Source organism: Bos taurus, chromosome 16 (assembly GCF_002263795.3).
Source record: "Bos taurus isolate L1 Dominette 01449 registration number 42190680 breed Hereford chromosome 16, ARS-UCD2.0, whole genome shotgun sequence".
NCBI lineage: Eukaryota > Metazoa > Chordata > Mammalia > Artiodactyla > Bovidae > Bos > Bos taurus.
In genome coordinates this window covers 3,173,922-3,198,016 of record NC_037343.1, presented here as the reverse complement: position 1 = coordinate 3,198,016, position 24,095 = coordinate 3,173,922, and the positions used below count along the sequence as shown (strand labels likewise).

Below are 24,095 nucleotides of genomic sequence, written 5' to 3'. Positions count from 1 at the left end.
CAGGCCCTCCTCTGCCCTCTTTGCTTCCGGTGGCTGGACTAGAAAGGGTTAAGCTTTGTAAGGAGAGAGCCCAGTATGGGACTGGTCCTGGGCACAGGCAGCAGTGGCGATGAAATATCCGGCCTTATTCTCTAGAGGAGGAGGTAGTTAAGGACCCTGGGCAGGGGGCTGGAGGCTCATTAAGGACATTTGAGGAGGTCCTTTATGGCCAGGAAGCCACCCCTCCTCATACCCCAGTGTGAGACCCATTGTGTGGGGCCTTTGTAGGGCAAGAGCTGGAAACTCATTACTGGGATGGCTTTAAAGCTGCTGAGGCCCCGGCAGGTGGTGGGGGATGGTAAGAGAATGTAACTTGGGGGGCCCTTGTACATCCTATCCAGGGAGGCGATGGCGGTGCGGGTGGGTCTGTGGGAAGATGAATGAGCGCTCCCCAGAAACCCCCAGCTCCCTTTTGAGATTCCTGCCGCTGGACAGCCCCCTCCCCCCAGCTCTGCTGTGGCCTATGGCTTTTCATTCCTATGTGATTACTGTTCCAAACTCATGTAGGGCTAAAAGCCATGGGCTACAGTGAGGGGCGCGCGCCTACTCCCGCACCACCTGCATCTCCCCCAGGACCAGGCTGGGGGCAGCCACAAAGCAGGTACCGAGGGGGCCCTGCGAGGGGGCTCTGCATGTGGGGGGTCTGGTAACCTGGGATCGGGAGGCTGTGTGACCTTAGCCAAGTCACTTCCCCTCTCTGGACTCGGTCTCTCACTCTGATAAGAAGAGGCTGGACGAGGGATTCCCCAGGGAGGACTCCCTCAGCACAGAGGTGCAGGGGTGCACAGGGGTGCAGGGCTCTCTGGGCCGGTGCCTCTCCCTTTGCCAAGTTCCTGAGGCCTGTTGTGCTCTCAGGGATCGGCGGGTGGCGGGGGCTGGAGTCGGGGTGCTGGGCCACACAGCACTCTGGCCTCTGCTTCTTGGCCTTGCTGACGCCTCCTGTCAGCTCGGGATCCTCAGCCTTTTTCTGTGTGAGAGAGACCTCAGGACTTCTCAGGGGTTGAACTGAGAGAGCTTAGGCAACAGAATGAAGCTGGGAAGGCTGTGAGTTGGTGCCCAGGCCTGGGCTCCTGCCCAGTCCAGGCGCTTACCGCCCTCCTTCTGGGTCTCCGGATGGCGCCTGCTCTCCGTCCACCCACCTGCCTGTCATGCCTCTTGCCGGGCTCCCCAGGGCTCTTTCTGCTTTTGTGTTTAACCTGCCTGACTCCATCCTGAAAGACGCCAACAGATGGAAATACTGGCTAGAGAGCAGAGGAACCACCTTCTCCTCGGTCCTTCTTCCAGCCCCCGGTCTGTCTAAGACCACTGAAGGATCAGAGGGTCATCTGTTTGGTATTGAGAATCAGAAGGCAAGCTACTTATAATGTCTCAGAGCCCTTAATTTCCCCGGCCAGCATTTACCTGCCATGTACCACGCATGATTCTAACTTACCTGGACTAACTCATTTAATCCTGGAAACAACCCCATGAAAAGGATACTGTTATTATCCCATTTTACTTCTGGGAAATCCAAGGCACAGGGTGCTAAGGAACTGGCCCAAGTTTGTGTGGTTGGAAAGGGGCGGGGCTGGGATTCAAATAGATGCTCTTGCCATGTCATCCTGGGTGCCGGGAGAGCCCACGGCCGAGGGCATGGGAAAGCGCTGCCTCACACCGGGCCTCTCCTCACCAGGCACAAGTGGCCCCCAGGTGCAGCTCTAATCATCCAGGTTTTCCTTTTCCATCAGAAGTGAGGGGGGAAATGAAAACAATGGGAGAAGCGAGAGAAAGCCCGAGGCAGCTGGGTTCTTGCTGGGGCTCATCCCAGTCACTTCCCCTCTTGCCCCAGCTTAGACGGTGCAGGAACCGGGATGAGGATTTGCCAGGGCTCCCCACTTTCCCCCTGAGCTCCCTTGGCCAGAGATCGGGGCGGGGGGTGGGGGTGGGGGCGGGGGCCGGCATCTCCTTCCCCCGCCCCCCTCCCATGAGTCTGTGGTGCTCTTCCTCCAGGACATCCAGGCACCTGATTTGCTCCCTCTAGCTCCCCGTCTCCTAGATTAACAGAGGTTGGAGCAGTGTCCCCTTCCTGCCTAAGCTGAGTCTCTCCCAGGAATCCTGTTGCCCAATTTGCCAGGAAGGCCCCGGACACTGGGCTGGGCCTGGGAAGAAGGGGACAGATGACCCCTTCAAGGATTACTATCCCTCTCTGACGCTCCAGCAAGGCAGACTCTTAGCAGGGGTTGCTGGGTAAATGTTTGCTGAATAAATCCTGAACCGGGAGAGCAGGAGGGAGGGGTCGAAGCCACTAACGGGCTCAGGAGCAAGCCCACCACTCACCGGAGAGTCCCCCCTTGCAGAGCCTGGGGCTGGGTGCTTCTGGAGTTACAAAACTGCAGCTCCTTTCTCTTCTTTGTCTCTTGGCCCCTGCCAGTGGGGCAGGCCTGGAAGAGATAGGCAGTTAAATATTTCACATAATCGTTGAACTGAACTGAATAGGCGAGCTGGCCTCCTGCCCTCTCCCGGACGACGTGCAGATCAGAAGTCTGCATCTATCCAGTCCTCTGCCTGCAGACTGCTGAAACCTAAAATATTCTGAGCAATCTAAGTCTTTTTCACAGTCTTCAGAGCTACCCAGCATAAGGCCTCCCTTGGGAGAGTGGGCCCGTGCTTAATGCTGCTGAGATTCAAGTGAATCTCTCTGGCCATATTTGTCCCGTTTTTAGTGGAAATGGAGTTGGACTTCTAAAACTCTGCTTTCTGAATGCAAAGACTATCGAAAAAAAGTCTCTGTCCCATCTTTAGAAGGGGGTGGCGTTAAGGTTTGACATCTGGGGGCCCATGTCACCATGTCATGCTGATGACCCCAGTCACTCTTGTGATGACCCTGGGGGTAGGCCACCCTCAGACAAGCAGGCCTGGAAGACCCTGGAAGCTAGGGCATAAAGACATTTCAAGACTGTTAGTGTTTTGACCACTTGAGCTCCTAAGGCCCCCAAGTTCCCCAGAACTACTGGTAAATGAGGGGCTGCCCTTGTAGTTTTGAAAGCTTGATGGAGTTTCCCCTCCATCTCTGTAAGCAAGCGGGCAAGCAAGATACAAGGGTGGGGGCTGCCCTGGGCGAGTCAGCAAAGGCAGAGGGGACCTTGGCTTCAGATTCCAGGGGCTCAGTGAGCCAGAGGCTGGAACGCGGTCTCAAGCAGGCCAAGAAGGAGTTAATCTCCAAGGAGACCTGAACTTCTCCGAGACAGGAGGCCGAGACAGGAGGCTGGTGCCCAGCTCTGCCGCTGCCAACTCTGGGAAGAAGGCCTGGGATCTGTAGTTTGTGCCACCACCCACCCTTGGCCTGCCTTATTTATCAACACAGCCTGGAGACTACAGTTCCCAGAAACCTACAGAGGCCAGACTCAGGGGGAAGAGGTGGGGTGTGAGGCTCTGGGGTGGCAGGAGGGAGAGGCAGAGGGGAGGAGGTGGAGAGAAATCCCAGTTCACTCCCCTTTAATTCTCTCTCCTGGTGTGTCTGCTCCGCGCCGATCTAATCCCCCAAATCCGGTCTGCTAAGCCGCAGCTGCTTCCCTGTGATGAATGGCGCGGGGAGGGAAGGTGAATCCATATTTTAATTACAAAGGCGCGGTGCTGAGGGGAGCTGGGGAGGGGCAACGGGTGGGGGGCGGCGCTCCGAAGTACTCTGGAGGCTGAGAGCACCCCTCCTCTCAGGGTCATTCCCCTTCTGCCCTTTACCTGGGGTGGGGCTGGGGCAGAGTGCGGACGGGAGTGCCTTGCTGGAAGCTACCCTGCTTCAGGAGGTGGGGGGCGTGAGGGGGTGGGGAGGGATATATCCCTTTTTAGCCTGTCAGAGAATTCCAGGCTTGTCTCAACACTTGTAAATATGTTCCTGTCCTTCCAACCCCCACTCCCGCCCACCTTGGTGAAGGACATTACCAAAATTTGAGACACCTAAGAATTTGTGGTCTGCCCGCTGGAACCCTGGCTTTCTCCTCGCCTTAGTCTCTGGCCAGCTCTGGCTCCCATCTACCTCTGGTTCTTCCACCATTCAAGCCCTCTCTGACCCACTGCCCCGTTTCTGCTGAAGGTGCTGGAATTGGAAGACCCTGTAGGGTGTCTGCATGGTCCTCTCGGAGTGAAGGGGGGTGAGGGCTTGGGAAGGGGTCGGCAGGGAGGCGGGGACACTCCTGGCTGGAGATGATGATCTGGGGGTGGGCAGCGCTTCTGCTTAGCCCCCACAAAGCTGACTGGCAGAGAATCTGACTGGTATGGGTCTGCCCGGTACCCCAGACCATCTTGGACCTGAGCTGGGGTCCAGCCAGGGAGGAGGATGGGAAGGAAACCAAGGCCAACAGCTTGCAGTCAGATGCAGCCTAGCATGGGAGAGCAGGCATCTGTCCAGTGTTCACGTCCCTTTCCTTCCTATTCTGAGTTTTGGGAGCTGTTTTTCAACTCCGTGCCCCTCCTGGGCAGGGGAATTGAGGCTGGAGGGGAAGGCTGCAGAGTGGGAAGGGAAGTTTCCATCACATACATGAGTGGGGAATGCCCACCCCGCCGCCGGTGTCATTACGACTCTCAGACTCCATTCATTTCAAACGTTCAGACCCTTTCCCCCTAGAAACAGGAAGAGGAGGTTCTTCAAGGTCTGGCTTCTCCGGGGAGCCCTCCAGCTACTGTGAAGAGAAGAAGGAAGGGGCACAGAGGGCACCCAGGTTCCTGCCGGTGGGGCAGAGGGACTCAGGGAGGAGGAAAGGGGCTCTCAGCAGGCCAGACACTGAGTGGACACCGGGGATGCCCAGGGACTTGGTGCTGAAAGGGCTTGGAGTGAAGACCCTGCATGCCCTAGGAGAGAATGGCAGGCCAGCCAGGCACTTCCGGTCAAAGCCCTGAGCAGAATAACCAGGCTCCCCCGATACACCTTCCACCCTTAGAAACAAGGACCTGGCTTTCCCAGGGAGGCAGTCCCCAGATCCACACCTGGAGAGCCAGGTTGCAGCCCTTCGCTTAGCTCTGAGTGGCTTTTTTAACCCTGCTTTCTCTAACGTGTAGGTCCTGGTTCCTTCCCCCATCCCCCACCTTGCTTACAGGGTGCAGAACATTCAGCTTGTTCTCATCTTCCCCAAAGGACCCCTGGGAGGCACAGTCACAGGCCTAGCTAGGAGTGCGTGTTGGGGCTGGGGTGGTTGTGTGCATTTTGCTGTTTTGAAGAAAGCAGGCACTGGAAGGGAAGTAGGGTGGGGATGGAAAAGGATCTCTGAACACTGGGACCAGAGACTGTGAGGGTGGAGGTGAGGGAGCCACGGTCAAAGGTACTTCCCGACTTGTTTCCGTTGTGAATTCCTTCCCCAGATCAAGTTGTTTCGCCTGCTGCTTCCTCCCCTATACTTTCTCCTGAACTTTGTCCATAGTACCCGTGATACACTCCACATCCTGCAGCAAAGAAAGTGTGTGCATTAACAATTACTGGTTAAAAGGAACCCCGACTCTCGCCCTCTTCCTGATCAGGCTGGGATTCCCTTTCAGCCCCTTAGCTTTGGGGTCTAATTTGTTAAACCTTGATTAATCTCCTGGAACACTGAAATGAGGAAATGAAGGCCCAGAGAGGCACACTCACGTGCTTAGGGTGATACACACGCCAGCGTCATAGCCAAGAATAGAGCCCAGGCCGCCGAAGCCCCCATTAAGATCCCTGTGTCTCTAGGTTTGTCACGGGAGGAATCTGGAGATAGATATAGTAGTTGTGTCTCGGCTCTGTCTATATATATCCTGGAGATTGTGTTCTGCTCTCTATATATACTCCAGAAGAGTGGGTGTGTGGCTGGTGCTGGAAAGCGGGTGATTAAATAACCAGTCTACCTACCCATGCTGACTCAAGCTGGGCTTCCTGCCCACCCAGCTGGCCATTGGAAATGCGCTGCACCTATTCATTACAGTCATTATCCGCATTACCGGGATCCTGAGCGCAGGAGGGAGGAGAGAATCCCGACAGGACCCAGTCCGCTGTGGGTGCTGTGCTTAGGGAGGACCTGCCAGCCAGCTGGGCACTCTGCTCTGCCCGGAGAAGCGTGAAGGAAGTTTGTTCAGAGGAGCAAGGTTGGCAGGACCCGTGGAACTCTCCGGAGAGCCACCACCTGGGCCCTGCCAGGTTCCTTAAAGACGATGGAGACAGTCCGGGCACCCAGCACTCAGGGCTGGCCATCCCGGGCTCTGTCTACAGCTGGAGGGGCCGAGGCAGGGACGCGGGCCTGCTTGTTCTCAGCCGCTTCCTCGCAGTATCTGGGCTGTCCTTGGCGCTCCTTGCAAAAAGAGAAGTGATCACAGCAGGCCCGGTGTGTGGGCCTGACTTCCATGCAGGGGGCTTTCCTTTGTCCCTTCTGCTCTTCCAGGGCCAGAGGAAGGGCAGAGAAGCGAGCTACAGGCGTCTGCGGGTGGCCGCGGCCAGGGAGGCCTTGTTGTTTGGAGAAGGGGGTACTTTCACAGACTGAGAGCTGGCCTTGAGGAGCCATGACCCCTCCCAACCCCAGAGGGGCCCCTGCCTCCTGTGACAAGGGTCGTGTCAGCCGGAATAGGGGTACAGTGGGGTAGATCCAGCCTCAGCCTGTACTTCAGGCTGAGACTTTTGCACCAGGGAAGAAGCCCTGTCCTTACCCCATTTTCTTACCCCCACCCCTCTGCCCTGCCTAGTGCTCAATAAAATAGCCCAGGGTGCTGAAATAACTGTCTGCTCTCTGCTGAGGAGGGTGTGGACTCGGGCTGGTCAGGGGAAGTGCCTCTTGTGCCCCATAGGTTTCCCAAAGGGCCTCAGACAAATCAGGGCTGTGAGGGGCGCAGGGAATCCGAGACTCAGTGCCAGGTGTCGGGTGGTGCTGGCTGAGGGGCTGCCCTCAAGGCCCCCGAAGGCCGCCCTTGGATCGCGAGACTGTGTGTCTCGGTGGACACACCCCGAGGACCCGGTGGACGCCCGATGCCCGCGGTGGCACAGCGCAGAGCTCACTCTGAGCTGGCATGCTGCCTGCCCCCAGCCGCAGGTGTGCGTGGACGAGGCAGCCGCAGGTGCGGGGACGGGGAGGCCGAGGGTGGGCGGCGACGAGGCAGCTGCAGCCAGGGCCCCCTCTCCCTGGGCTCGCCCGGCTCCAGTCTGAGGCGGGACTCAGCTCCACAGAGACCAGGACGCGAGGAGCTGTCAGAGACCGCCATTTGGTGACTGGCCCCACCCTCAGCGCCGGGAGAGGCCCCACGGGGCCTCTGCAGCCTTGGGGGTCCCCGGGGTGAACCCCAGCTTGCTTCTCTCTCCTGCCTTTCTCCCACCCCCTTCCTCCTCTGCCTTTCCCTGCAGATCTCTGGTGAGTAGTCCCCGGCCTGGCCCAGGGCATGCCCCAGTTCACTTTCGCTTGCTTCTGTGGCCTCCACGGTTTCTGCAAGATGAAGAGGAAGAAGGAGGAAGCTCACAGGCAGCGGGAAACAGCGGTGTGAGCGGAACCGGGGGCCCTTCTTCAGCCCCTGCCCCTGGCTGAGGCTTGGAGCAAGAAGCCTCCCTCTGACCGGGGCTCTTCTCAGGTGACCCCTGACCCCATCTCACCTGTAGACAACAGCCTCCTCCGTGTGGCCTGGCCTCCTACCCCTGAGTTTCCAGTCCCAAGAGCTCCCTGAAGAGAGACCCTGGTCACACCAGGGGAAGCCCAGGATCTGCTGTGGGCCTTCCAGAGTCAGAGAAGCCCCAGGGAGGCCCCAAGAGTGAAGCATCTTCCTGCCCTGGAGGCTTCTGCCCAGAGCAACCACTCCCATGAGGGACATACTGCCTGGGGCCAGGAGAGCTGCTGCAAAATAGGAAACCGGCCTCTCTGCCAGAGAAACTCCAGCAGCTTTGACCCCGGGGAAGCCTCAAGCAGGTCGAAGCGTGAGGCAGACCCCTCCTAGCCTAGGATGGAGTCTGCCCTGGGATCTCAGGACGTGAGCCTGGAGCCACCTCTGCAGGAGTGCGGCCAGGAGCTGAGTCCCCTGCCCTCCATACCCTCCCGGCGTCCCGCTGGGCCCTGCCGCAGGGAGGCCCCCTGAGCGCGGTAGAGGGACAGGGACATGGAGGGACAGAGACAGACGTCTGTCCTCAGCTCAGCGGGCCGCCTGTCCTCTGCCCCACTCTCCTCCACCATGGAGTGCAGCCTTCCCTCCAGCCCACCTCCGCCCAGCCTGGCCTCACTCGCCTCCACTGGGCCTCCTCAACGGCAGCTCAGATATGGCGGGGCCTCCTCAGGGACTGCCCTCCGGGCCCAGACCGAGGGACCCCTTTCCTGCACTAAACCGAGCCCCTCCTTTGCTCTCCCGTCTTCTCGCCTCACTCACCTGTCCCTTCCTTGTCTTCTCAGAAGCCATAGCGGGGAATGCTTGCATGTGGTGCCTTTAGGGGACACTCTGATACCCTCCTGGACGTGTCCCCTAATCCTATCTTCAGGGTCAGAATCTATCCCCACTCCCAGCCTGTTTCCAGGAGGCGGGAAGCAAAGGAAAATCCGTTTCCTTCCTTCTCTGCCTGCCTTCCTGCGTCCTCTCGTTTTGATGAAACCTGGCCTTCTGTCACTGTGTCTGGACTTCTCAGGTGCTAGAGGGTCACACACAGCGAAGCCAACAGCTGAGGCACGCTAAGCAGATTCTGCGTCTTGAGCGAGTCTGCCGTCTACTTCGTCACTGGAACAACTCAGCCCAGGAACACACTCTGCATCCAGGGACAAAATAGCCTTGCTGACACATAACAAGTGACCTGGGTAGAGGAGGTCAGGGTCAGCACAGAAGGGGCTGTGCACCCTCTGCTTGGAATGTGCCCATCTCTGGGTAGTGGGGGAGGGCAGGAGACCTGCTGTTTCTTCTGGAAGCAAGGGCATGTGCCATCCTGGCAGCCTTTGTCCCGCCAGCCCCACGCTCAGGGGCATTTCCTGAGCTTTGAGCAGATGTGGTGGATTCCAGGTCCTCTTTGCAAGGCCAGAGCACAGCTTAAGATCTCTTTCCTCCCAGCCTCCAGCACCCTCCTTTGCCCTCACCGCCGAGCCCCAGCCCTCTACAATCTGTTATTTCCTTTTACATCCAGATAATTATAAACAAATCCTTCCCTCGAGGAAGGAGTAATAATGGCCACTGGGGTCGCAAGGGACAGAAGAAAACCTCCCTGGTTCTTCGGCCTCCTGAACAGTAGCGGCCTCAGATGAGGCAGAAGCTTCCCAGGGTCCTGGTATGAGGCCACAGAGCCCTCCGGGTGGCTGGAGACAGCTCTGGCAGTTGCCTGCGAGGCTGCAGCCCCAGCGAAGTCACTTCTGTGGCGGAGGATGAAATTGTATCCCTAGAGACCGAGGTGTTGGGTGTCCTGTCCTGACCACACGGGTTGACCTGGAGGAAAGGTCAGGAGAGTGGGGAACACGCGGGAGGGGTGGTGAACGAGAGCTTCTCTGCTCTCAGGCCCGGCAGGGATTTCAGCTGCAGGGGTTTGGCCGTGAGCCGGTTTGGGGAGAGCTGCTTCCCCCAGGGGAACTCCCTTGGCTCTGGAGGGATACTGGATACCTTGAGCCCCCGCTCTGGAAACATGGAAAGGTCCCAAGGTCACGGCCCAGCTGTGCCTGCAGACAGCTGCCCTTGGCCTCGCCTCCAAGCCTTGGCCCCTTTTCCGTCCCACGCTGAGGTTGAGGCAACCCAACAGCTGAGTAGGAGGCGGCGGCAGCTTCCTGGCAGCTTACCCCACCGTCTACTGTCTCTTAGTTTCGATCTCAGGGAAACGGGGACTTCACTCCTCTCAGAGTCTCGAAGGTGAGCCCAGGGCACGGGTTTCACCCCACAAGGCAGAAGCAGCCCCGGCATCCACAGACCACGCTCCCCGGGCAGCGGACTTGGAGCCCAGGCTCTTCCTCCTGTTCCTTGTGTGTGTGTGGTGGGGAGGGGGGCGGGGGGAGGGAGGTCAGCGGACTTGGAGCCCAGGCCCTTCTTCCTCCTGTTCCTTGTGTGTGTGTGTGTGTGTGTGTGTGTGTGTGTGTGGAGGGGGGCGGGGTCTGTCACCTTGCTTCCGGCCCTAAGTCTCCTTCCCAGAGATCAGGTGGTACTTGTGTCCTCCCCGTTTCCAATTCCCTCCAGTCCAGCGTTCTCTCCCAGACCCCACCTTGAGGAGGTGATGGTTCTGAGGAGGGGTCGGGCCTCCTGGCCTTGCCGCGTGGCATGAGTCCTTGTGGACACGTGGGAAACCTTAGTATCCCCGTCTGTCAAAGGGAGACCTCCCCAGGCGCACTTCCCCTCCATGTGGGCTGTTGAGCGGCAGGATAAAGAGACGTGAAGGGTGCTTGAGTCTCCCATGACTTGACTGTTGTCTGGGACCCTGGCCGGAGGGCCCCCAGGGGTCTTTTTCTTGTCTCAGGTCTTTTTTTTTTTTTTTTTAGAATGTCATTTCCTTCTCCGGAGCATATGAGTCAATGGGACAGTACAGGGAGATTATTCTGTTTTGAGGAAAAAAGCAGTAATTTAAGTGCAGTATGTACAAGTGAGCACAGTGGGATGCAAAGAACATCGAGCTGGGAACCAGGACTCCTGGGCTCCAGCCCTGCTTGGTCACGGACAGTGGTGTGGCCTTAGGCTAATTATGCTGTGTTTCTGGGACTCCGTTTCCTCAACTGTAAAGAGAGAACTGCACTAATGTCCTCTAAGTTCCCTCCAGACTCCAGGGTTCTGTGGGTCTGGGAGGTCAGTGGGGCCCGGGGCTGTGGAACCAGAGCACTGGCAGATTTCCTGTGCCCCCACTGGAGTGCTTTGTCCATGTAGCAAATATGGGGACGGGGGATGGGAGTGATAAGGTGGATCTAAGAAAAGGTGGGAGGACTGAGGAAAAGCCAAGGCACCCAGAGCCTCTGCTAGAATCCCGCCCGCCCCGGCCCCCAGCTCAAAGCCAGGACACCCTGCAGTTCTGTCTCCTTCCTGTAGCCAGGACTCCAATTCCAGGCCCTGTCGGGGCCATCCCGAGTGCCACTTCCGTGCACGTTCTCTCACACACACACACACACCTTGCAGATGGGTCTCAAGGGTCTGCTCCCTGCCGCACTTTACGCAACCCCTTGCACAGCTGCTGGTGAGCCCCATCTCCAAGCTGACTGACCCGGCCCACGTTATTACCTTGCCTTCTGCAAGGGGAAGTGCCTCAGGCTGCAATCTGCTGTCTACAGACTTGAACGTGCATTTTGCCCAGCGCTCTGGGATGGGGCGTTGACTGTCCTTGGATGGAGAGCTGTGGCCCGCATCTCCCCACGCTCCGCACGGCTAACTCCTGACCTCGGCAGCCCGCTTCCGCTCTCCGGGCCTCCAAGAAAGGTGGTGACCAGATCCATTTCCTCCCTACCTCATAGGAAGGCGTACATTATATCAGATGTGCCCAGCAGTGGCTTGAACTTTTGCAGACAGACACTTGGTTTATAGCCATGAAGATGGGCTTTCACCAGAGAAGGAAATCTCAGGCTGCTGGGTCTGGTGGACTCCTTGGCATGCTGGTCCAGAAAGCGTGATGTTCACTGTGAAGGTGGCCGCTGTATCCAGCAGGTGATGAAGCTGACACCACCACCAGAACCAAGAACCAGAATCTGTTCCAAAGAGCAAACTCAACCCCTCAGACACAGAAGCAAGAGCAAGAGGGAGTGGTCCTGCCCTCACCCTGCTCCAGACACACAGTTCCCTAAGGCCAAGGCACTGAACGAAGAAACAGGGGCGTTAACCCTCTACCCCCTCAGTGCGCGCTGCGCTGGCTGCTGTGGCCAGTCCTGCCTGGGATCAGAACCACAGACCGTGAAGACTTAAAAGTAACCTTGGCTGTTCACAGGGGAGCCCAGAAGGTCAGGACCGTCCACCAGGAGGGTGCAGTATGGGGGCTACCCTGGACTTATTATACTGAGGAAGAAATTTAAAAATCCAAGAGCCCCCAAACTGGGCAGTCCAGGCTCTGGCGGAAACCTCAGGCTCTAGAGCTCAGGGGTTTCCTAGTGTGTGACTCTCCTGTCTCCCTCCCCTTGGGCAGCCTTCCCTTTTCCCTCTGCCCATCCCTGAGTTCCACCCGAGAGGTGGGAGGCAGGCTGGAGGGGGAGATGGCAGGACCCAGAGATCCTCAGGACTCTCCCAGCCTTCGTTGCCATGGCAACGCTGCTATTTTTATCCCATTGTTCATGCCGCTCAAAGCTCTGACTCTCTGTTCCAGAGAGAGGCCAGGCGGGCTTCTGCCCTCATCCTTCACTGCAGCACCTTCTCCCAGGGGCCTGGCAGGGGAAAGCGGAATGGCGGGAACAAAAGCCCGCTGGGCCACCCTCAGCCAGGGGGACTGCCTGACAGCAGTTTTCCTCTGCACCTGCGAGCCTTTGTTTTCTGGCTGGCTTACGCACTCAGTTTTATGTTTTCAGTGAGATCAAAACTCCCCATGGTCTCCCTGAGAGGCTGCTCCAGAGAAAAAGGAAGAGCTGCTGCTTGCAATGAGTTTTTCCCACACACTGGGGTTGCTGCCCTTCTTGGGAAAACCAGAGCTGGTTCTGAAGAATGTCCTGTTGATACAAGCCAACCCCTGGCCCCCTGAAAGGGGCTGGAGAGCTAAGTTTGGTTAGTTAGCAATCAGATGTACTGGACATCACTAGGGAACCTAACGGTTCCTCCCTTTCCTCTGCCCCTCCACCAAAGAACTGGGCCAACTGGGCATCATACCTTTGTCCAGTCTTCATGCCCAAAGCCTGTTAGCATATATTCTCTAGTCTGGGTTTGTCGCCTTCCCTCCCTCTAACCCCTCAACAGCTGTCTCTCTCCAGAGGCTTGAAGTCTTAAACTTGTTGATGATGCTCTTGAAGGCTGGGTTTAATGAAAAGCTTTTTTAGCCTCTCCTCCCTGGCCCAGCCTCTGATCCTCTCCCTACGCCCCACCCACTCCCGTGGCAAGGTACCCCTGAGAGCCAATGGTGCTAAGCTTCCCCACTGATACGCTTTGAAGGCCAGTGAGATTTGAGCCCTCCAGCTGGGGTAGTTGGGTTCAGAGTGAGCATTTCTTGCATGTCCTTAAGATCATGCTCCTGGAGACAAGTCCCAGGTCTTAACCCAGTAAAGTACAATCGTATTGTGTCATACTCTCGCACTGAGGTGAACTGACTCCTGGATGGCTAATTTTTCTAGGGTGGCTGGGACCCATTCACCTAGCCTCTAATGGGTTTCATTTTGGCTCAAGATGCATGGTTTCCACAATCTATGCACCTGGAGTAAGCACTTTCCTGGTTGCCTCGGAAAAGCATGCCGGCAAATGCTGCTCTGTTAATTGCTGTAATAAACAGACTTTTATTATATCCCTTTGCAGTAAATGAATTATGTTGTCAGGGTAGATGGGGCATCCGTGTTTATTTCACATTGTAATACACTGCAGCAGTAAAAGCTAAGCATTTATTTCCACCAGCTCTGTTGGGGAGAAGGGAGACTGGGAAAAAGAGGAGTATGAACATGAAGTGATGGGGTCCTGGAGGAGGTTTTGGGAGACACACAGAGCCCTGGGCCGTGAACCTCACTTGTGCTATCTAGAAATTGGAGGAAGGCAGCCCTTCTCCCTCCGAGCATCTCAGAGAAACAGTGGGATAAAGCTGGCTGGAGCAGATGACGTGGGGAACAGGAAGAGTGCTTTGGGACTACAGCATGAGCACATGGCTATGAAGATGCTTATATTTTTTACAAGAGAAATAAAGACCTTTAGGTGTACTTCTCGGGACTATTGACAGGACAAATGGGAATTTTCAGACTTACAAGGAGAGAAAGATGCCATAATATTAGGAACAAGAATGATTATATCATACGGTATGTGAATTATATATCAATAAAACTGTCTTTTAAAAGGATTATTATATCATAACTCCACTTTGATTAGAACGCCAGCGATTTCAAATCATCACTGAAGAGGCTCTGAGGAGGCCAGAGAGCTACAGCCATCAGGTCTCACCCAGAGTCACCTCCTGTGACGCCCAGGGTAGCTGGGGCAGGGGGGCACTGAAGTGTCTCAGGCTGCTGCAGCTTGGAGAGCCGACTGAATGCCCTGGGGCGGCCCGCCCCTTCTCCTGGTGCAGCCACTGCAGAGCTAGTAACAGGCTCGCAATGGTGGTTGCTGATGGTCTGAGATAAATAAATGCCCCACGCCGCTCAGCCTTCAGGAGTCAGCTGGAGTGTCAGCTTCTGCTGTCAGAATCCCAGTCCTTGCCCCTCGTGTGGGGAAATGTGTGTGGCATACTGCTGTCTATTAATCTGTCCTATCAGACTTGAGTCCTGACTGTGCGAGGCCCTCGGGGAAGAGCCGTAGGAGAAACACGGGGAAATCACACACTGTCTGGGCCCTTGAGGAACTCACAATTTAATAAAACAAAAAGACTTGAAGGATTCAAGATGCAGGGCACAAGCAAAGTGCTTTGAGGCTTCAGGGGCCTGAGAGGGGCCTCCAAACACTCTCTCAACCGTTCAGAGAGTGGGGAGGGATCAGACAAGGCTTCACAGTGGAAATGGACTTCCAGCTGAGATTTGAAAGATGGAGAGGAAGGCATGCTCAAAGCACAGATCCCAGGACCCCTCTCTCTTTGCCAGCATCTAGGACATTTGCAGGAGAAGGCAATGGCACCCCACTCCAGCACTCTTGCCTGGAAAATCCCATGGATGGAAGAGCCTGGTGGGCTGCAGTCCATGGGGTCACTAAGAGCCGGACACGACTGAGCGACTTCCCTTTCACTTTTCACTTTCATGCATTGCAGAAGGAAATGGCAACCCACTCCAGGGTTCTTGCCTGGAGAATCCCAGGGACGGGGGAGCCTGGTGGGCTGCCATCTCTGGGGTGGCACCGAGTCGGACACGACTGAAGCAACTTAGCAGCAGCAGCAGCAGCAGCAGGACGTTTGCCCATGGTTATACACACATGCGGTGACTTTGCAAACAAGTGCCATACAGAGCCTCTTCTGTCGCAGGTGGGCCCTGTTGCTCCCAAATTCCTTTCCTTTCCAGGAGTCTGACATTTCTTCCTCTTCAGGCTTTGACTCCCTGAGGCTTGTCCTCCAGGAGGAAGGGGAACCCTGAGCAGTTATCAGGCGTTTGCCCCACAGCATCAGAGAATACATCAGGCTGTCTTCCGGAGCAGGTTTCACTCGGATAGGAGAAAAGCACAGGAGCGTCAGTGGACATCTGGTCCCAGGGTGGCATGGGTTGGTGGTCACGGGGCAGGGGGCACCTGGTGGGGAAGAGGGACGAAGCAAAGGGTGGCTGGGAGCTCTGACAATGAGCTTCCCCCATGGCACGGCTCTGCGCCAAGGTGTGCAGTCTATGCACACTTAAGCTCCTTCACTCTCTAGACCTCCTCCCTCCTTTCCCTTCCCTCTTGTTTTCTCTCTCCAAGTACTTTCCCCCCAGCTTCCTTCCAAAGGATGTCCCATCATGTCCCAGCACACTGCCAGGGTCCAGGAGATTGGGGAGAGAGGCGTGGGTTGCCTGTCCTAAAGCTGCCCTGCCCCAGCTAAGATGCTTGTTGGTGGCCAGGAAGACGCGTAACTTCATCTGTCTGAATTCCGGTTTCCCTCCTTATGAAAGGGTGGATCTCTGCCTCCACTTCCCTTCCTCTCAGCTGGCTATGGGGGCAAGAACATAAGACTTGGGTTCTGATCTCAGTTCTCCTCACTAGCTGTGGCAGCCCAGAGAACTCAGTCACCCCACCCCTCTGTTTTCCATATGTAAAATGCAGATAATAATGCCCACCGCATGTTTTTTGAGGATCAAACAAAAGACAGCATGTGCTAAAATGCTTACTTAGCTCACTGCCTGGCATAAAGCACGAGTTCAATGAGTTAACTGAGAGGGTTAGCTAAGAATGGCAGATTTTGCCCTTATCTCACACATGTACTGCCTTTAGCACAGTGGGGTGGTGTGCTGAAAAGTCAGCCGCGGTTCCTCTGACTTATTCTCTACTTCCCACCCCACCCTCCCCACCTTCCCCTCCCCTCCCCACCTTCCCTTCCCCTCCCCTCCCCCATCCCCCCTCCCTCCAACCCCAGCCTGGGTTCCTCTTTTATTCTGCCCTCCCCGCCTCCCTTTCCCCACCTCTCACCTTCTCCATCCCCTACCCAACCCCAGGCTGAGCTATCGAGGACCAGTCACTCCCTCTGCCGCTTCCTGCCCTCCCCTCCCCCCTCCAGGGCTGGAGACCGAGGACCGGCGCTCCCCGCGCCGCACTTCGGGGAGCGTCCTGCAGGCGGCGCGCTCCGGTCGCTGGCGCGCCGGTCGAGTTGGGGCTGGGGTAGGGAGCGAAGGGTGAGGGGGAGTGTGCAGGGAAAACAGCCCCACGCGCAGCTCACATATTTACATCCGAACTGTCAAAATAGTTATTTTTAAGTCGAGCTCCGTCTGCTGCGGCTTAAAATCGAGCAGGGCGGGGGCGGGGCGCCTTGCCGGGAGCGCGGGCGGCGGGCGCGCGGAGCGGCTCGGAGCTGGGGCTCCCGGGGGCTGTGTGTACCTGAGCCCGGGCGTGTGGCCGTAGCCTCATCCTCCGGCCGCTTTGCCCCGAGCTTCGACCTTCGGGAGGCGCGGACACCCAAACCGGCCATGCCTGCCTTCCCAGAGCCGACAGGGGTGACCGCGCATCCCCCCGAGCCAGGATGGAGGTCTGTCCTGTGCCCCTGGGAAGGAGAGTGCCCTTGCCCCAGCCCCTGATGACCTCAGTCCCCAACTCAGCAACCGGCATCCCTCCTAGCTGCATCTTGGATCCACCGAGCTATAAAGCAGGACCTCTGGGGCTCCAGATCCAGCTGTCATTTTGAGGACCCCCCCCCCCCGACCCCGCCACAACACACACACATACACACGGGCATCCACAGCATAGCCACTCCCGGGAAGGAAGGTGCTGGTCAACGTTTGGACAGGCCTGAAGCTAAGGCCCCTTGGATCTGCAAGCAGTGGAGAGAGTGACTTCGCCTTAAATGTCAGCAATGGCAAGAATGAATTTTTTCTAGGCAAAGTGAGGGGCCTGCGGGTTTGACGCTTGTGACGCTTTCTTTCTGGGTCGCTCTCTCAGGGGCAGTGGGATTTGAGACAGACGCTGGCTGGCTCTGCTGCCATCAATATGTGTCCCAGCCCTATCCAACGTCTGCTCTGTAATGAGTGCTGTTTGGGAATGTCACCTCTGCTGATGGGAAGGCGGCCCTGCGCACAGCCGGAGCCGCCTCTCCGTCTTCATTAGGCAGCCCGCAGCCTGGCTGCCCGCCGCCCTCGCTGGGTGACGGATGAGGGCGACGAGGAGTCAGGGCAGCAGCCTCCTGCTGTCCAGGATTCATTCCCAGACGATGACCCCACCGCCGTCCCTGCCAACCCCCCTCCCCTGATAGCTGGAAAGAAAGGCCCTTCTAGGACAAGGTGCTGCAAGGACAGAGGATAGCCAGAAATCGGCACCAGAGAGTGGAGTCATTTTCGAGAACAGACACATGCCCTAACCACTGTGATCTCCTGCCTAGATTGCTCTTTCGGGTCTTTCCCCTCCCCTGCCCAGCTGTCTTCAGAGGCCGCCTTTTATGTCCTTTCTAATCTGTTCATCATGCTCAAGTCACTGGATAAGGGGATCAGATCAGATCAGATCAGATCAGTCGCTCAGTCGTGTCCGACTCTTTGCAACCCCATGAATCGCAGCACGCCAGGCCTCCCTGTCCATCACCAACTCCCGGAGTTCACTCAGACTCACGTCCATCGAGTTAGTGATGCCATCCAGCCATCTCATCCTCTGTCGTCCCCTTCTGCTCCTGCCCCCAATCCCTCCCAGCATCAGAGTCTTTTCCAATGAGTCAACTCTTCGCATGAGGTGGCCAAAGTACTGGAGTTTCAGCTTTAGCATCATTCCTTCCAAAGAAATCCCAGGGCTGATCTCCTTCAGAATGGACCGATTGGATCTCCTTGCAGTCCAAGGGACTCTCAAGAGTCTTCTCCAACACCACAGTTCAAAAGCATGAATTCTTCGGTGCTCAGCCTTCTTCACAGTCCAACTCTCACATCCATACATGACCACAGGAAAGACCATAGCCTTGACTAGACAAACCTTTGTTGGCAAAGTAATGTCTCTGCTTTTGAATATGCTGTCTAGGTTGGTCATAACTTTCCTTCCAAGGAGTAAGCGTCTTTTAATTTCATGGCTGCAGTCACCATCTGTAGTGATTTTGGATCCCAGAAAAATAAAGTCTGCCACTGTTTCCACTGTTTCTCCATCTATTTCCCATGAAGTGATGGGACCAGATGCCATGATCTTCATTTTCTGAATGTTGAACTTTAAGCCAACTTTTTCACTCTCACTTTCACTTTCATCAAGAGGCTTTTGAGTTCCTCTTCACTTTCTGCCATAAGGGTGTGTCATCTGCATATCTGAGGTGATTGATATTTCTCCTGGCAATCTTGATTCCAGCTTGTGTTTCTTCCAGTCCAGTGTTTCTCATGATGTACTCTGCATATAAGTTAAATAAACAGGGTGACAATATACAGCCTTGGTGTACTCCTTTTCCTATTTGGAACCAGTCTGTTGTTCCATGCCCAGTTCTAACTGTTGCTTCCTGACCTGCATACAAATTTCTCAAGAGGCAGATCAGGTGGTCTGGTATTCCCATCTCTTTCAGAATTTTCCACAGTTCATTGTGATCCACACAGTCAAAGGCTTTGGCATAGTCAATAAAGCAGAAATAGATGTTTTTCTGGAACTCTCTTGCTTTTTCCATGATCCAGTGGATGTTGGCAATTTGATCTTTGGTTCCTCTGCCTTTTCTAAAACCAGCTTGAACATCAGGAAGTTCACGGTTCACATATTGCTGAAGCCTGGCTTGGAGAATTTTGAGCATTACTTTACTAGCGTGTGAGATGAGTGCAATTGTGCGGTAGTTTGAGCATTCTTTGGCATTGCCTTTCTTTGGGATTGGAATGAAAACTGACCGTTTCCAGTCCTGTGGCCACTGCTGAGTTTTCCAAATTTGCTGGCATATTGAGTGCAGCACTTTCACAGATAAGGGTATAACTGTGTTCTAATTCCAGACTTCCCTCCAGCCAGGCCTGTATGTTGCCTCCCAGCAAAATCCTGCTCCCTTTAAATCTCAGCCCTCATCCCTGCCTGAGACAAGGGACGCTGAGATGAGTGAAGCCTTAAGGTGGCATGAGACAGTGACATGGCTTCAGAGGCCCGCTGCTACTGCGATAAAAGCCTCGCCCAGCTGCTGGCCGCCGCACCTGGGGGTTTCGGTGCTCGCCCCTTCCCCAGGCCGTGTCCCATCCCGGCTGCGGCATGGCCTTAGCCTTCTCTGCTGGCCGGGCCAGCTAAGCTGGACTCAGAAGTGTCCTTCCGTACTTGTCAGTGGTTGGGGGGTGAAGGCAGGTTGGTCCTACTTTGGAGGGCTGGAGTGGAGGGTATGGTCACTCAGAATTGCGTGAGGAACTGTCCCATCCTAAAGCTACACAGATAGTTGATTCTTGACTGGGTCTAGTGGTGGAAGGGGCTTCACCTTTCCAGGTCATTTTGAAAGGCTGTGAAGCGGCCACCTGGACTTTTTCCATCACTCCTCCATGACCCCGTGATGGGCACCCTTGTTCAAGCCAGAACTGTTCCTTCAACTCAAGCCAGAGTGTCATCTTGACGTCCCCCCACTCTCCACCCCCGCCCCCACATTCAACCCATCACCATGCCTGTGGGCTCTCCTTCCTAAATCTCCCTTGAAACTACCTGCTTCCATCTCTACGGCCAGCAACTTGGTGCAAGCTGTCATCTCGTCTCACCTCGCCCTTGGATCTTGTCTCTACCGCCCTTGCACTGGCGCTTCTCCAGCCGCCCTCGTGGTGCCCCAGCTGCACGTGACCATCCCTGGCCGCCCGTTCTAGCAGTTAGGCCCTCCCCTCCCAAGTCCTTCTCTGTCGCCTGTCAGTCTCATCGTCACACTCTTGAATCCCCTCCTGCACTCCATTTGCTTGTTTCTCTGCTTTCCCCTCTAGGGGCACAAGCTCTAGCAGGACAGGAACCCCATCTGCTTTATTTACCCTTAAATCCTCAGCACCAAGAACAGTGCCAGGCATGTGGTGGAAATGTTTGTTGAAGGAATGAATGAATCAGTGAGTGAATAGCTTGCCACCACCTCATGGTAGCCCAGCCCTGCCCCGCTCTTCTCTTTCCGTCACGTTTAGAGGCATCTTCCTCCAACATCGGTGTCACCGAGTCATTCCTCTGCTCAGAGCCCTTTGGTGAGGCAAAACGCTGGCAACTCTTGAAGCAGCGTGAAGGGTATGTGTGGATTTTATCATACTTCCACTTTACTTGCTTGTAATTTACTACTGTTTGAGACCGTTTAAAGTAAATTGAATTTGAAAACTGTGGAAGCAAAAAAAAAAAATTGTAAAACCTTCAGTGGCTCCCACTGTCCTCAGGGTAAAGCCTCGGTGCTCCTCTTTCTCACGCCCTTCACTCTCCAGCCCCTGCCAGGCTTCCGGCCTCACCCTCAGCAGTCACCTCATTGCTTTGCACATTGAGAGGATCCCCGTGAAACAGCCACACTTGTTAGCATCAGGAAGACTCAGAATTTGCTGGAACAGTTTTCTGTTTTCATTTTACCAGTGTAGAATTGTAGATGTGTGTGTGCGTGTCTGTGTGTGTGGCTGCTGGAAAGTAGGGTCAGCTTAGAGCTTCTCCTGCAAGGACTGTAAAAGGATATTTAGGCCATTAGGGTTTCCATCTCTCTTAGCCTCGTTCTTGGTTCCGTTTTATGCTCCCGCTTTTTTCCTTTGCTTCTACCTTGATTATCTTTCTATGCCTGTCTTCAAACCCTTGCCGATACAGTCTCCTTCAAGCTGTGAGAATTCGCCTCTCCTTGGTTTTAGGGGCAGGAATGGATGTCCCACCATGCCCTCTTCATCTTGGTTTGTCTCATCTTTTATTAAATTTGGTCTCTCTTTTGTGAGTTGTTCCTTCCGCTGAACAACACTCTCTCCCTGTGATGTGAGCCCATTCCCTCCAGTGCATTCTCTCTCTCTCAAATGTCCCTTAGAGTAAAAGCAGATCCCTGACTGGCCTTTTTATTTAAATTCATTGTCATCCATAGGCATACAAATCCCCTCCCTCTTGACCCTATCCCCCACCTCCCGCCCCATCTCACTCTTCTAAGTCGTCACAGAGTGCTAGCTTGAGCGCCCTGTGTCATAGAGCAGATCCCCGCATAGTAACGCCTGTGTTTCTGTGCTGCTCACTCAATTTGTCCCATCCTCCCCTTCCCCCACTGTGTCCACAAGTCTGCCGTCTATGCGGACATTGCCATTGCTGCCCTGCAAATAGGTACATCAGTACCATCTTTCTAGATTCCATATACATGCATTAGTATATGATATTTTTTCTCTTTCTGACTTACTTCACTCTGTATAATAGGCTCTAGGTTCATCCACCTCATTAGAACTGACTCAAACGTGTTCCTGTTTATGATTGAGTAATATTCTGTGGTATATATATACCACAGCTTCTTTATCCAGTCATCTGTCGATGGGCATCTAGGTGGCTTCCATGTCCTAGCTATTGCAAATAGTGCTACAATGAACACTGGGGTTCATGTGTCTTTTTCAACTATGGTTTTCTCAGGGTATATGCCCAGTAGTGGGATTGTTGGGTCATATAGTAGTTTTACTCCTCATTTCTTAAGGAATCTCCATATTGTTCTCCATAGTGGCTGTATCAATTTACACTCCTACCAACAGTGCAAGAGGGTTAAGACTATACCACAAAGCTACAGTCATCAAGACAGTATGGTACGGCACAAAAACAGAAATATAGACCAATGGGACAAAACAGAAAGCCCAGAGAAAACCCACGCACCTATGGGTACCTTGTCTTTGACAAAGGAGGTGAGAATATATAAGGGAGAAAAGACAGACGCTTCAATAAGTGGTGCCGGGAAAACTGGACAGCTACGTGTAAAAGAATGAAATTAGAACACTTCCTGACAACACACACACAGACAAACTCAAAATGGATTAGAGACATAAATGTAAGACCAGAAAATATAAAACTTTTAGAGGAAAACATAGGCAGAGTACTCGATGACATAAATCACAGCAAGATCCTCTATGACCCACCCTCTAAAGGAGTGGAAAATAAAACAAAAATAAACAAGTGGGACCTAATTAAAACTTCTGCACAGCAAAGGAAACTGGAAACAAGGTGAAAAGACAGCCCGCAGTGGGAGAAGATAAGAAGTGAAACAACAGATAAAGGATTAATCTCCAAAATATACAAGCAGGTCCTTAAAGGAGGACAAGCTACCTTCAGTTTCCCCTGATTCACAGGGAGAGGTGGGCTGTGACCGTGAGGCTGTGAGGCCGTGAGGCCATGTCCCCGCCCCACCAAGAGCCCTGCAAGAGGCCGCTGCTGCCCCTGCAGAGTAACGGGGCTTCGCTCACAGCTCACACTTCTGAGCCCTTACCATGGGCACTATTGAAAACAGTGCATTAAGCACGTGAAGTGCATTACCTCAGTCCTGCGGCATTCTGCGGAGAAGGTAATTTTATTGCATTTCCATTTCACAGATGTGAAAGCCAAGGCACAGAATCCCAGAGCTTAGAGTAGGTGGCGGGTCCAGGATAGAAGCAGAGGCAGCCTGGCCCGAGTTGGCTCCTGATCGCTCTGCATTTGCCTCTAAGTTCCTCTGGAGGGTCCTGAGCTCCCGGCTGAGACTCTGGCAGTCCGCAGCCTCCCTCCATTGCTTTTGCTACTGTTTATTATCATTTCACGGGGAGACTACGGTGAAGGACCCCACGTCTCCCTCCCCACAGCCGCTCTTCCCCTGTGGTTCATCTTGTCCTGCACTGTCAGATTAGTCTTCCTTATAGTCAGGTACCTCCAGGGACAACCCATCATTGTCATCAGAGAGCCCCAGAATGGGAGGCTCCTGGAGGCAGAAGGGACCTGGGGCCCTACACCTTTGTAGGAAATCCTAGGGCTCTTGTTCAACCGTGTCCATCCCTGTGTAAAGCAAATCCTTTGCTGAAGCTGGTCTGCTCTAATCCCCATTCCTACTCTAACTCTTTGTCCGTAATGTGTCTGTCCTTGCCTGGAAGGTCCAACCTTTTGCTTCTGCCTACCCACACCTTACTTGTTTCGTAGGTTCCAGCAACCCACTCCAGTACTCTTGCCTTGAGAATCTCTTGGACAGAGGAGTCTGGTGGGCTACAGTCCATGGCGTCGTAGAGCTAGACATGACTGAGCGACTCACACACACACACACAGTCAGAGTTTCACCTTCTCCAGGAAGCTCTCCCTGAACACCTCCCACCCCTAACCAGGGGTGATTTTTTCCCCTCTGCTTCTGAATTTCTGCAACATTTTTGGGTACTATGTTGGTATCCAATTATGAACTTTGACTTCTTACTTTTAATCTTATGTCTTTGGAGTTTGTTTCTTCATGTAGACATAATCTCCTTGAAGACAAAAATCACATTTTGATCTCTTTCTATTGTCCACAGATTATCCAACATTTTTTGTACATTAGTTATGCACAATAAATCTCGTATGCAAGACCTACAGGATACCAGAAAGGGAGTGCTTAAGATAATAATTTGTCAGCATTTAAGGGCTGGTTTGTCTTCATAAGAGAACTAGAGGACAGATTCATTTCGGTTTTAAGAAGCAGCACAGAGAACAGGGTGGATGGGTAGCCTCCTAACTTTGCACAGCAGTGAAATTCTGCCTTTAAAAGCAGTCTTCATAGGAGCCCAACATGCGAAGCTGGCAGAGGCAGACTCGTCCTGACCGCCCTGGAGTGTGGCTGCTCTGTGCTCACCACCCGCCTCCGCAGCAGCTTGGAGGCAACCTTGGGGATGGAGCATTGTATCTTGAAAACCACTGGGAACGATCCATCTTGTCTTACTTCACATAAGCAGCATCTACTAACTTGGAGGCTGAAAGAAGAGACTGTATGCACTCGATCTTATTAAAAACATATTTGCTTTGTGTTTATAAAATGGCAATTAAGCAACTTTCTTCTCTTTGTTTCACAGAAATTTGGTTTTGTTTTTTTCCGTTAGCCTTGT

General features: G+C 54.4%; 1 protein-coding gene, 1 long non-coding RNA gene and 1 other non-coding gene across 3 annotated transcripts; 2 read left to right on the top strand and 1 right to left on the bottom strand.

The window, feature by feature from the left end:
* Positions 1-488: 488 nt before the first annotated feature.
* MIR135B (microRNA mir-135b) lies at positions 489-583 on the top strand. Its single transcript, NR_030860.1, has one exon. It is a non-coding gene; the product is annotated as a microRNA mir-135b (primary transcript).
* Positions 584-1,515: 932 nt separating this feature from the next.
* Positions 1,516-12,271, bottom strand: LOC112441811 (uncharacterized). Its single transcript, XR_009490807.1, has 7 exons — positions 11,158-12,271; positions 8,362-10,487; positions 5,882-6,317; positions 5,636-5,740; positions 4,572-5,451; positions 2,356-3,591; positions 1,516-1,754 (listed from the first exon to the last, which is right to left on the bottom strand). It is a non-coding gene; the product is annotated as an uncharacterized lncRNA (long non-coding RNA).
* Positions 6,310-13,345, top strand: BLACAT1 (BLACAT1 overlapping LEMD1 locus). Its single transcript, XM_059875641.1, has one exon. The coding sequence runs from the start codon at positions 7,393-7,395 to the stop codon at positions 7,492-7,494; it is 102 nt and encodes a 33-aa protein (XP_059731624.1). The 5' UTR covers positions 6,310-7,392; the 3' UTR covers positions 7,495-13,345.
* The last annotated feature ends 10,750 nt before the right edge of the window (positions 13,346-24,095 follow it).

Excerpts from the sequence above, each read along its gene's own strand:
- BLACAT1 (XM_059875641.1), top strand. The coding sequence starts at position 7,393 with ATGCCCCAGTTCACTTTCGCTTGCTTCTGTGGCCTCCACGGTTTCTGC.